Source organism: Centruroides sculpturatus, unplaced genomic scaffold, assembly GCF_000671375.1.
Source record: "Centruroides sculpturatus isolate CEXI.00-Female unplaced genomic scaffold, Cexi_2.0 scaffold517, whole genome shotgun sequence".
Classification (NCBI taxonomy): Eukaryota; Metazoa; Arthropoda; class Arachnida; order Scorpiones; family Buthidae; genus Centruroides; species Centruroides sculpturatus.
This window is the reverse complement of record NW_019384811.1, coordinates 316,416-330,780: the sequence shown is the minus strand read 5'-3', so window position 1 is coordinate 330,780 and position 14,365 is coordinate 316,416. Positions and strand designations below refer to the sequence as shown.

General features: G+C 27.2%; 1 protein-coding gene across 1 annotated transcript in view; it reads right to left on the bottom strand.

Annotated features, from left to right (window-relative positions):
- The window catches only part of LOC111629787 (disks large homolog 1-like), a 366,953-nt gene that overhangs the window by 49,554 nt on the left and 303,034 nt on the right, over nt 1-14,365 (bottom strand). Inside the window, exon 10 of the mRNA XM_023373697.1 lies at nt 10,118-10,220. Coding sequence (XP_023229465.1) covers nt 10,118-10,220 — 103 coding nt within the window. The remainder of the gene's footprint in view (nt 1-10,117; nt 10,221-14,365) is intronic.

Below are 14,365 nucleotides of genomic sequence, written 5' to 3'. Positions count from 1 at the left end.
AAGTTAAACATCAGTCTATTTGAATAAATTCTTCAATATATGCAATGTTGATTTTCATAATTGAATTGAATAATTTCTGAAAATAGATATTTTCAGAAATATCTATTTTCAGATTATATATTTTCATTAAGAAAATAAATATTTTCTTAATGAAAATATGCAATGGCATTATTCAACCTGTTGAAATAGGATATCCTTTCTATATTCACTGCAAACTGTTAATAGATTTTGACTGACAATTCAATTCATTTCATACATAACATTTCAGTTCAAATTTTGGAATAAGAAGGAATTGTACAGTTATTTAAGCATATATTTTGTTTGAACATGGTAATCTATCTCACAATTCAGTAATCTATCCAAATAAATAAAGCTCTCATTTGTAAGATTATACAGAAAAAAAATTCTTAAGTTATAATACATTTTATCACTTAAATTCACAAATTAACTTTGTGTAAAATGTAAACAAATCATCATAATGACATGTTTCCATTTTATGCAAAAAGTTTAAGGCAGTGCCAACTACTAGCAAAATGGTGATAATTACCTTTTGAAATCTTAACAGTGTGTTACTGATAAATTTTTTTTCTCAGGAACATATCTATATTGCTAATATGTTTTAATGCTTTTCAGAATCAATAAAAAAAAATACTCTGATGTTCTAAGTAATTTTATGATTATCCTACATAAAAAAAGATATAGATAATAGAGCAGACTTGGAACTTAATGTAACATTTTCAGCTGGAAAATCTTTTAAAAATTTTGCACTCAGTTGAATTTAGCTCTGAGCAATTTTCATGTTTCATGTCTCTTAAAAGACCATCTAATCTGTCATGTCATTATTTATTTAGTAAAAAAAAATATATCAAACTTCCTATTATTATAAGGTTGACAGTAGGGATAGAAATTTTGAGTCTGAAATAAACATGTCTAAACTCTTACAATAACTGTACCAAATAAATATAATCTTTTATAATATAAATTCTTAAAGCAATTCTTATACTGTATTTATAAATCTTACTTTTTTATGCATTTTTATATATATATAGTATTTGAACAGAAAGCAAAAATTAAGTACTAATGAAAGTAGATAACTATTGAAGATAAAATGATTTGGCATGAAAAGTTTAATAAAAATTAAATATTCAAAAGTGAATAATGTATATATTTAGCAAGAATTCTTACCAAATTTACAGTATTCCCTGCTCTCTTTAAAGCATCTACAGCCATTGAATGAGGAACATCAACAAGATCACTTTCATTTACTTTAAGAATAATATCATTCACTCTAAAAAATGTTGAACAGAAAATATAGTTTAAAATCTCATACAATTAGAAAATATATGGCGATCTTAATGATATGTTAACACTAATACAAATACAATACAGTGAACTCCCATATAATGTGCTCCCTATAATGGATATTTAAATAATGCAATGTAAAAATTGCTACTAGTAATCATAAAAAATTTTAATTTTGTTGCCCAGAGTTTACTTTAATTTCTAGGCCTAGGTTTAAACTTGCATAAAATTATCTGATAATGCATGCATCAATAACATGATTTCCTATAATGCAGAACTTATCCCCTCACATTGTACAGGACTCCACTGTATATTATTACATTGCCAATTTTACAACTATATAATTAGAAATATTTTAAATTAAATTTATAAATATTTTGTAAAAAGAACGGGCATTAGAAAGATACTTTCCAAAATGATAAATTATTAATATTTAATTCAATAATAATAAATAAATGAATAATTTTATTTCAAGAATCATTTAGCATCAAGAAGAAAATACAACTATTTTAAGGAAACCAACAATTTAAATAAAGGAGAGATATTTTTTGGACTAACTTCAGTTCTCAATAATATTTAGAGTGAACACAGGATACACCAAATAAAAATCCAAAAATATTTATTCTTAAAGTGTTAAATTAAAGTCCTTAAAGTCTTGTATTTTTTGCTTATAAAATGAACCAAGTTTTATAGAATTTTCTGATACTTTAGCATTTATTTATCTTTTTAACATTTTAAAAAAGAAAATGATTAACATTTATTTTAACTTTAACATATTTTAAAGATTTCTTAAAATATGAAAATTTTTCTTTTGTATTAAAACAAGTTTAATAAAAATAAAAGTAAATTAAACTTATAACATTCTGAATTTAATATAGTAATATTTTTACTGAATTTTACACTTTAGATTCAAAAATATTAAAGAGAGAAGTATGAAAAAGGAAATCTAAACTGGAAAATAATTGGAAAATATCACACAATCTTTTCACTTTCAGCACAATTATTTAATGTTTGGACAAATACTTTTGAAATGCTTTATAGATTAATGTCAGGTCTACATATACATTAACATATTTTTTGTTCTATTTCTAGATCAAATAAACTTTTTTGTTCTATCTGTTGGCCATGTAGGACTTCAGTCTTTTATTATCTATTCATGCCAACTGCCAATCCAATTCTGTAATCAACATCCATCATCCAATTATCATCAGGAAAGTCAGATGACATTTGGGTTTTATGATATTTAGGTTTAATTGAGTATTATGTAAACTCTGTCTGATACACAATCAAGAAGCTATTGTATTCATCACATTATGTATAAATTAAAATATTTAGAGATTTAAATATGCGTGACACTCTCCATTGGGACTCATGCAACAAACCTTTAACCAAGGGGTGTCACAAATAGATATTGAGATTTGCTTAGGCCAACAAGTCTAGTCTCCTCATATTTGCATACGAAAATGTAAATCTTACATACAGTAATAATACAGAATTATTTAAAAGATTGGAATAATTGAATTGGACTTGGATAGTATTGCTTTTTTAAATTTTTATAGTATTTCAAGTTTTTATAATAATAATGAATAAACAATCAACATTTTCTTTCAAATCACTATAGAAATATGGAAGATGAATATCTTATGATATTCATCTTCCATATTTCCAAAGAATAGTATAATCTCTGACAATATCTGTATAATCTTCTGTCTTAAAGATAATGGAAGATCTTGATTAAGCAATCCTTATTGAAATGTTTGTGAGAACTACATGATTTGGCTTTTTATAATATAAAAGCCTCTTCAGACTGTATTCAAATAAAGGTATATTTAAAAACTGATACTATACAAGTACATTTAAAATTTATAAATTTATAATGTATTACTACAATTTTCTGACATACAAATATTCAGTAAAAGTTATTTTTTTGTAAGAGTATCTTTATAAAAACATAAATTATGTAATTTTTCATACTGTAACAAAAATATTTAAATTAAATTAAATATAATTTTTTCAAAAAAGTACAATGAACATTACAACAAAAAAATCTACTTTTTTAAATGCATACATCAAGTATCTCCAGACCACTGTACTGAATATAAAATATTAATTAGTGATGTAACGAATATTCGGTTACTATTCGGTATTCGGCCTATTTTTCGCTATTCGGCCGAATACCGTATATTAATCACTATTCGGCCGAATACCGAATACCTAAAAACTGGAGTAATAACAAAACCACAGTAAATTAATCATTTTGATATTTAGATTTAAAGTTATCGGGTTAGTGTTTGTTTATATTTGTTTATAACTTGTAACATGCACAAAATAAAAAAGAAAATAATATTAGTCACATGTATTCACAATTTATAATTACAAAGATCAGCACACGTACACACCTATTCGTTCGAGAATCGTCGCACATCTGAGGGTCCAACCCTGCCTATCCTTCTTTTTAAGCGCTCGTCTTTGCTCTTCCCTTTCTCTTTCCTCTATCGCTCTAGTCCATGTATGCCTATGCATACATCATAATACGCCCTCACTATACTTTTGATTCGTCACTTTTCCATCGTAGATTTCCCATTTTACAATTACGTGACTCATAGCCTAGTGATAACGGAGAAAAGAGACAGATAGGATGTTGGTATAAGTCACAGTTATGATTTCACATATTCGAGACAGCTTGGCCCCTTGGCTCGAACAGCCCCAGGCTTTCGCCTGTGCACGCTAAGTGACTTTTATTAATATTACAAGCATTTAGCTTTCCGAAGTCTATGACAACAATTGTTTGGCATTGACACCGGCGAATTTCGCGCCAATAAGCTGCCTCGACTTGTTCGATTATGTTATCAACTCAATTTCATATTTATTTTCATATTTTCACGGTCCTTCTCTGTTCTTTTTCCGTTATTTACACGTGAAGGACCGTAAATATGTGAAAATAAATATGAAATTCAGTTGATAACATAATCGAACAAGTTGAGGCAGCTTATTGTTATTCACATTTGATATCATCATTTATCGCATACTGCCATGACGCTCTTGTCTTTCTGCTACAACTGTCAAGAATTAACGCGATTGGCGAAACGTAGTGACAGCGGGCCAATACAGAGCAGGGTCCTTGCCATAATGAGGTTTGCGCACCAATTTTCGTACGTACGTTAAGCGAGCCGAATAGTTTGGCTGAATATTCGGCTATTCGGCCACGCTCCTGGCTGAATATTTGGTATTCGGCCTGAGGCCGAATATACTATTCATTGCAACACTAATATTAATACATCAGTGTCCATCAGTGTAACTAAAGAATTACACTGGAACACAAATACTGACATCTATTAATTAAATATAACTTTATGTGAACACAGTCTGAAGAGGGATTAAAGTTTTATTTTGATAGACTAAACCATGTAATAATTGTAAATCTTTAAGACAGAGAACTATATAGATAATCATTCTTTGGTTTCTTTACATTGTATTTTTTTTTAAAAACTAGTTATAAGTTTTAAAACACAGATTAAGCTTTCCAGCTAGTTAAAAAGCCACTATTCTATCTTATTGTAGGCAGAATCTTATTTTGTGATAGCTCACATTTGAAGCTCAACAAAGGAAATTGATTTTACATACTGGTAAATGAAATTTTATTACTAATAATGATATCACCAACTTGATTTACAAAGTATAGTTTTGTATATTCTACAAATAATGATTAAAACAAATTGTGTTTTAAAATTATAATACAGATTATTGATTATCCAAAATAACTGATTAACCAAAGTCAACTTCAAAGAGTACAAATTCTAGAAATTATAAAGTTTTATATAATAATGATCAATTATTTATTGTGACATTGACAACTTTTAATGATATTTTTAATTAATTAAATTTAAAATATACACTCTCCATCTCAAATTGTACTGTTTTGTCCCTGGACATTATAACTTTTCTGTTAGCAGTGGATTCGTGCCGTCATCTATTAATTGCTTTCAGGAGAAAAGTTTTGAATTGAAATAATGTGACTTCTGGTTTGCATTGTATATTCATATATAGTTAATCAGGGCCTCCTGTCCCTAAGCTTTCCATATCTGGTCTTGAATTTCATCTATCTGTCTCCATTCTTGAGATTAAAGAAAGACAGACAGTGGGAATTTATAGGTCTACAATTTTTGAATTTGCATCCCAACAACTGCCAGTGATCTTTTGTAGGCCTGCTATTAAGTTGTATTATTGCTGTATTGATATACATTAGTATTTAATGTAAATCAAAGAAAAACAAGTAACGTCTTTCAAAAAAGTAACTAATAAATAATTTCATATGAATACTGTACTTTATTTAATATTAATTTTATTATTATGTATTTTTAATTTTGAATTCAGTTTCATCAGTATGTTGTAGATTGTAATAAAAGACAAATGCTTTGTTTTTAATAATTAGACAATTTTTTTGTTATCTCTTTTCATTGATTTGTATTAAATTTCTATGCCTTAACCTTTTTTAACTATTATACTGAATTAAAATGAATTTAAATATAGGATACTTCCATGTTGTGGCGTTATTGACAGCGATTTATTAAATTTCAGATATACTCGCTAGTACTTTCAACAGTTTACAACCATCGTCTTCAGGCGAAATCAAATACCTTTGTTTTTGAATTGACAGCTTTTAATGGACTTTTCAAATTATGTAATGCATGTGGTTGGAATATAGAACTAAACAATAAAAATTGAATAAATAAATATTTTTAAAGAAATGTGCTGTAATAACTTGAACTCCCCAAAACATAGAATAAAATCAGATCAAAAAATTATAACTTGGATTGTTTAAATAAAGTTATCCATAGCTGTGGTATTTCCAATGTCGGCGCATTACATGGCAAAGCAGCAGATATGTAAAGGTTCTCCCATATGAATATTTACCTACGATCTTTGCAATGCTTAAATATTTAATGTGGTTCCAAAGTGGAAGATAATCTTGGTCTAGAACCTTTTTCGCTAATTCTGTAGCTGGTCTGTTATTTCTAATGTCCTCTTGATGTTCGAAGATGCAGGACCGTATCATTCTGGTGGTAGTTCCAATATAGATACAGTAGAGCGTCGATTTTCCGAATCAATTGGGGACTGGGGTTGTTCGTATAACTGATATTTCGGATANCTAAGTTAATGATATGAATTATTTTAAATAACAATATATTATATTATAAGCTTATATTCTATATAGTGAAAAATTATAAAACCTTTAACACTCAAAATTATATACTGTATATGACAATTTGAATAGAACAACTGGTTACAGTTGTTCTATAATGTCAAATGTAGATGATCTTAAGATGAGATGGTAAAATCATGAAAAGTGCTTAATCAAATTAAATATTTTGCCTCCTTTGACAGTTTTTCCTTTTTTCCTTTTTAATATATGTTCATTCTACACTAAAAAATTGTCTTTTGATTATTATGCCTTTCACGAAGAATATTCAAAGTATCCGTTTGTTTAAGTGACTTATAAGTGAAGGAGAACTATCTTTCAAGATCACTTTCACACTGAAGTATCTACATAATTGAAATGGTAATTTATTTTAAATTGATTTACAGAAATTTAAAATGATGAGACACTATGAAAATTACTAATGCAAATTATCATTTGTCATTATTCTTTATATGAAATAATTTGATTTTCCATAGAATTATGAATTTCTCTAATTTATCTAATTTTCTGATGACTAAGCCTAATCAAATGCTATTTTTTATCTGATAATGTTAATATGAACAAATTTTTTCTACATAAATTCTTTTCAGTGATCAATTTTATAAAGATGATTAATTTCAGTATAAATAAGTAATTTTCTAAAATCATCATTTGGTTGCTGAGACACATTTATAAAACATTAGCTTTTAAATATTTGAATATAAATGTAACATCTATTTCCAATAATTTAAACATAAAAGTGACATGAAACAAAATAAGATAAAAAATAAAATTGGAATTGCAAATTTAAATACAAAAATATATTGTAGTAAATGAACAGACTCAATAACAATCACAAAGTTTACTTTTAATAAGAACATGAAGAATATTATGAAAGAAATGGCAGACCATAAAGACTAAAATAATTTCCAAAAGGATGCCAAATATTTATAGTATATTGAGGAACAACAAACAAGTTAAAGAAAGAGGAGAAAGCAGGTGGTACCATATGCCTTAGGAAAACATGTAATTAGAAATAAAAAGAATTATATTGGAGTTACCAAAAAAGAAAAAAAAACCTGGGAGTTCGACTTAAAGAGCATCAATAAAGTGTAAAAAAGGGCTTTTGCAATATAGTACTATTAAAGATGTCACAAACTGAAGAAGGTTCCCTGGTAAAATGAGATGAAGCAGATAGTTAAGGCTTTACATTCCCCAACTTAGTGCTAAATGCTGAAAAAATCGAAATATATAAGAGCAGGTTGAAGGATAAATATATTAATGCAAGAGATTAGGACAGTTTACCATCAGAATGAAAGTTCACTGTAAAAAATAAGCTTCTTTATAGAAACTTCCAGTTATGTTATTTACTATGATATATTTTTGTATTTAAATTTGCAATTCCATTTTTTTTTATCATATTTTATTTGGCTTTTATGTTAGAATTTTTAAATATACACATCAATCGAAACCCGCTATCTTAAGCAAATACACCTACAACTGTCGTAAATGATCGGGCTAAATTTTGGATATATGATTATAGATTAGATTTGATATAGATTTGGCCTAATGCCTCACTCTAGTGCCAAATTCATTTCTAATCTATAATCATATATCCAAAATTTAGCCCAATCATTTACAGCAGTCGTAGGTGTATTTGCTTAGAATTTTCAACTTTCACATTACTTTAATGTTGGAATTATTAAAAACAGATGTTACATTTAAATTCAAATATTTAAAAGTTGATGTTCTAATATTCTATATTTATTGTATTCTATTTTAGAACAGTTTGTAACTGATGTTACAAAAATATGTCACCTGAGGATAGCCTATATATTAGGCTGAAAACATTAGTACATAACAAATAAATCTCTTAGCAACCAAAGGTATTTAGTAATGATTCTTTCTGCTAAGTGTGGTTTTGACTATTTTATTTTAAGCATACATATAACTTATAAAAAAATATCAATAATGAAAATTTATTATTTGGAAAGATTACTGAATTATGAGATAGATTACCATGTTCAAACAAAATATATGCTTAAATAACTGTACCTTCTTATTCCAAAATTTGAACTGAAATGTTATGTATGAAATGAATTGAATTGTCAGTCAAAATCCATTAACAGTTTGCAGTGAATATAGAAAGGATATCCTATTTCAACAGGTTGAATAATGCCATTGCATATTTTCTTAATGAAAATATGCAATATCTATTTTCAGAAATTATTCAATTCAGTTATGAAAATCAACATTGCATATATTGAAGAATTTATTCAAATAGACTGATGTTTAACTTTGTGATATATTTATGTCACTGCAATTTATTATATGGCAGTATATAGCTTATCATGACAGAGATATATATAGTATCATGTATCTGTGTAAGACAAATGTCATAAGCTTTGCTGTACACATTATCAAAAATTACAGTGACATAAATATATTACAAAGTTAAACATCAGTCTATTTGAATAAATTCTTCAATATATGCAATGTTGATTTTCATAATTGAATTGAATAATTTCTGAAAATAGATATTTTCAGAAATATCTATTTTCAGATTATATATTTTCATTAAGAAAATAAATATTTTCTTAATGAAAATATGCAATGGCATTATTCAACCTGTTGAAATAGGATATCCTTTCTATATTCACTGCAAACTGTTAATAGATTTTGACTGACAATTCAATTCATTTCATACATAACATTTCAGTTCAAATTTTGGAATAAGAAGGAATTGTACAGTTATTTAAGCATATATTTTGTTTGAACATGGTAATCTATCTCACAATTCAGTAATCTATCCAAATAAATAAAGCTCTCATTTGTAAGATTATACAGAAAAAAAATTCTTAAGTTATAATACATTTTATCACTTAAATTCACAAATTAACTTTGTGTAAAATGTAAACAAATCATCATAATGACATGTTTCCATTTTATGCAAAAAGTTTAAGGCAGTGCCAACTACTAGCAAAATGGTGATAATTACCTTTTGAAATCTTAACAGTGTGTTACTGATAAATTTTTTTTCTCAGGAACATATCTATATTGCTAATATGTTTTAATGCTTTTCAGAATCAATAAAAAAAAATACTCTGATGTTCTAAGTAATTTTATGATTATCCTACATAAAAAAAGATATAGATAATAGAGCAGACTTGGAACTTAATGTAACATTTTCAGCTGGAAAATCTTTTAAAAATTTTGCACTCAGTTGAATTTAGCTCTGAGCAATTTTCATGTTTCATGTCTCTTAAAAGACCATCTAATCTGTCATGTCATTATTTATTTAGTAAAAAAAAATATATCAAACTTCCTATTATTATAAGGTTGACAGTAGGGATAGAAATTTTGAGTCTGAAATAAACATGTCTAAACTCTTACAATAACTGTACCAAATAAATATAATCTTTTATAATATAAATTCTTAAAGCAATTCTTATACTGTATTTATAAATCTTACTTTTTTATGCATTTTTATATATATATAGTATTTGAACAGAAAGCAAAAATTAAGTACTAATGAAAGTAGATAACTATTGAAGATAAAATGATTTGGCATGAAAAGTTTAATAAAAATTAAATATTCAAAAGTGAATAATGTATATATTTAGCAAGAATTCTTACCAAATTTACAGTATTCCCTGCTCTCTTTAAAGCATCTACAGCCATTGAATGAGGAACATCAACAAGATCACTTTCATTTACTTTAAGAATAATATCATTCACTCTAAAAAATGTTGAACAGAAAATATAGTTTAAAATCTCATACAATTAGAAAATATATGGCGATCTTAATGATATGTTAACACTAATACAAATACAATACAGTGAACTCCCATATAATGTGCTCCCTATAATGGATATTTAAATAATGCAATGTAAAAATTGCTACTAGTAATCATAAAAAATTTTAATTTTGTTGCCCAGAGTTTACTTTAATTTCTAGGCCTAGGTTTAAACTTGCATAAAATTATCTGATAATGCATGCATCAATAACATGATTTCCTATAATGCAGAACTTATCCCCTCACATTGTACAGGACTCCACTGTATATTATTACATTGCCAATTTTACAACTATATAATTAGAAATATTTTAAATTAAATTTATAAATATTTTGTAAAAAGAACGGGCATTAGAAAGATACTTTCCAAAATGATAAATTATTAATATTTAATTCAATAATAATAAATAAATGAATAATTTTATTTCAAGAATCATTTAGCATCAAGAAGAAAATACAACTATTTTAAGGAAACCAACAATTTAAATAAAGGAGAGATATTTTTTGGACTAACTTCAGTTCTCAATAATATTTAGAGTGAACACAGGATACACCAAATAAAAATCCAAAAATATTTATTCTTAAAGTGTTAAATTAAAGTCCTTAAAGTCTTGTATTTTTTGCTTATAAAATGAACCAAGTTTTATAGAATTTTCTGATACTTTAGCATTTATTTATCTTTTTAACATTTTAAAAAAGAAAATGATTAACATTTATTTTAACTTTAACATATTTTAAAGATTTCTTAAAATATGAAAATTTTTCTTTTGTATTAAAACAAGTTTAATAAAAATAAAAGTAAATTAAACTTATAACATTCTGAATTTAATATAGTAATATTTTTACTGAATTTTACACTTTAGATTCAAAAATATTAAAGAGAGAAGTATGAAAAAGGAAATCTAAACTGGAAAATAATTGGAAAATATCACACAATCTTTTCACTTTCAGCACAATTATTTAATGTTTGGACAAATACTTTTGAAATGCTTTATAGATTAATGTCAGGTCTACATATACATTAACATATTTTTTGTTCTATTTCTAGATCAAATAAACTTTTTTGTTCTATCTGTTGGCCATGTAGGACTTCAGTCTTTTATTATCTATTCATGCCAACTGCCAATCCAATTCTGTAATCAACATCCATCATCCAATTATCATCAGGAAAGTCAGATGACATTTGGGTTTTATGATATTTAGGTTTAATTGAGTATTATGTAAACTCTGTCTGATACACAATCAAGAAGCTATTGTATTCATCACATTATGTATAAATTAAAATATTTAGAGATTTAAATATGCGTGACACTCTCCATTGGGACTCATGCAACAAACCTTTAACCAAGGGGTGTCACAAATAGATATTGAGATTTGCTTAGGCCAACAAGTCTAGTCTCCTCATATTTGCATACGAAAATGTAAATCTTACATACAGTAATAATACAGAATTATTTAAAAGATTGGAATAATTGAATTGGACTTGGATAGTATTGCTTTTTTAAATTTTTATAGTATTTCAAGTTTTTATAATAATAATGAATAAACAATCAACATTTTCTTTCAAATCACTATAGAAATATGGAAGATGAATATCTTATGATATTCATCTTCCATATTTCCAAAGAATAGTATAATCTCTGACAATATCTGTATAATCTTCTGTCTTAAAGATAATGGAAGATCTTGATTAAGCAATCCTTATTGAAATGTTTGTGAGAACTACATGATTTGGCTTTTTATAATATAAAAGCCTCTTCAGACTGTATTCAAATAAAGGTATATTTAAAAACTGATACTATACAAGTACATTTAAAATTTATAAATTTATAATGTATTACTACAATTTTCTGACATACAAATATTCAGTAAAAGTTATTTTTTTGTAAGAGTATCTTTATAAAAACATAAATTATGTAATTTTTCATACTGTAACAAAAATATTTAAATTAAATTAAATATAATTTTTTCAAAAAAGTACAATGAACATTACAACAAAAAAATCTACTTTTTTAAATGCATACATCAAGTATCTCCAGACCACTGTACTGAATATAAAATATTAATTAGTGATGTAACGAATATTCGGTTACTATTCGGTATTCGGCCTATTTTTCGCTATTCGGCCGAATACCGTATATTAATCACTATTCGGCCGAATACCGAATACCTAAAAACTGGAGTAATAACAAAACCACAGTAAATTAATCATTTTGATATTTAGATTTAAAGTTATCGGGTTAGTGTTTGTTTATATTTGTTTATAACTTGTAACATGCACAAAATAAAAAAGAAAATAATATTAGTCACATGTATTCACAATTTATAATTACAAAGATCAGCACACGTACACACCTATTCGTTCGAGAATCGTCGCACATCTGAGGGTCCAACCCTGCCTATCCTTCTTTTTAAGCGCTCGTCTTTGCTCTTCCCTTTCTCTTTCCTCTATCGCTCTAGTCCATGTATGCCTATGCATACATCATAATACGCCCTCACTATACTTTTGATTCGTCACTTTTCCATCGTAGATTTCCCATTTTACAATTACGTGACTCATAGCCTAGTGATAACGGAGAAAAGAGACAGATAGGATGTTGGTATAAGTCACAGTTATGATTTCACATATTCGAGACAGCTTGGCCCCTTGGCTCGAACAGCCCCAGGCTTTCGCCTGTGCACGCTAAGTGACTTTTATTAATATTACAAGCATTTAGCTTTCCGAAGTCTATGACAACAATTGTTTGGCATTGACACCGGCGAATTTCGCGCCAATAAGCTGCCTCGACTTGTTCGATTATGTTATCAACTCAATTTCATATTTATTTTCATATTTTCACGGTCCTTCTCTGTTCTTTTTCCGTTATTTACACGTGAAGGACCGTAAATATGTGAAAATAAATATGAAATTCAGTTGATAACATAATCGAACAAGTTGAGGCAGCTTATTGTTATTCACATTTGATATCATCATTTATCACATACTGCCATGACGCTCTTGTCTGTCCGCTACAACTGTCAAGAATTAACGCGATTGGCGAAACGTAGTGACAGCGGGCCAATACAGAGCAGGGTCCTTGCCATAATGAGGTTTGCGCACCAATTTTCGTACGTACGTTAAGCGAGCCGAATAGTTTGGCTGAATATTCGGCTATTCGGCCACGCTCCTGGCTGAATATTTGGTATTCGGCCTGAGGCCGAATATACTATTCATTGCAACACTAATATTAATACATCAGTGTCCATCAGTGTAACTAAAGAATTACACTGGAACACAAATACTGACATCTATTAATTAAATATAACTTTATGTGAACACAGTCTGAAGAGGGATTAAAGTTTTATTTTGATAGACTAAACCATGTAATAATTGTAAATCTTTAAGACAGAGAACTATATAGATAATCATTCTTTGGTTTCTTTACATTGTATTTTTTTTTAAAAACTAGTTATAAGTTTTAAAACACAGATTAAGCTTTCCAGCTAGTTAAAAAGCCACTATTCTATCTTATTGTAGGCAGAATCTTATTTTGTGATAGCTCACATTTGAAGCTCAACAAAGGAAATTGATTTTACATACTGGTAAATGAAATTTTATTACTAATAATGATATCACCAACTTGATTTACAAAGTATAGTTTTGTATATTCTACAAATAATGATTAAAACAAATTGTGTTTTAAAATTATAATACAGATTATTGATTATCCAAAATAACTGATTAACCAAAGTCAACTTCAAAGAGTACAAATTCTAGAAATTATAAAGTTTTATATAATAATGATCAATTATTTATTGTGACATTGACAACTTTTAATGATATTTTTAATTAATTAAATTTAAAATATACACTCTCCATCTCAAATTGTACTGTTTTGTCCCTGGACATTATAACTTTTCTGTTAGCAGTGGATTCGTGCCGTCATCTATTAATTGCTTTCAGGAGAAAAGTTTTGAATTGAAATAATGTGACTTCTGGTTTGCATTGTATATTCATATATAGTTAATCAGGGCCTCCTGTCCCTAAGCTTTCCATATCTGGTCTTGAATTTCATCTATCTGTCTCCATTCTTGAGATTAAAGAAAG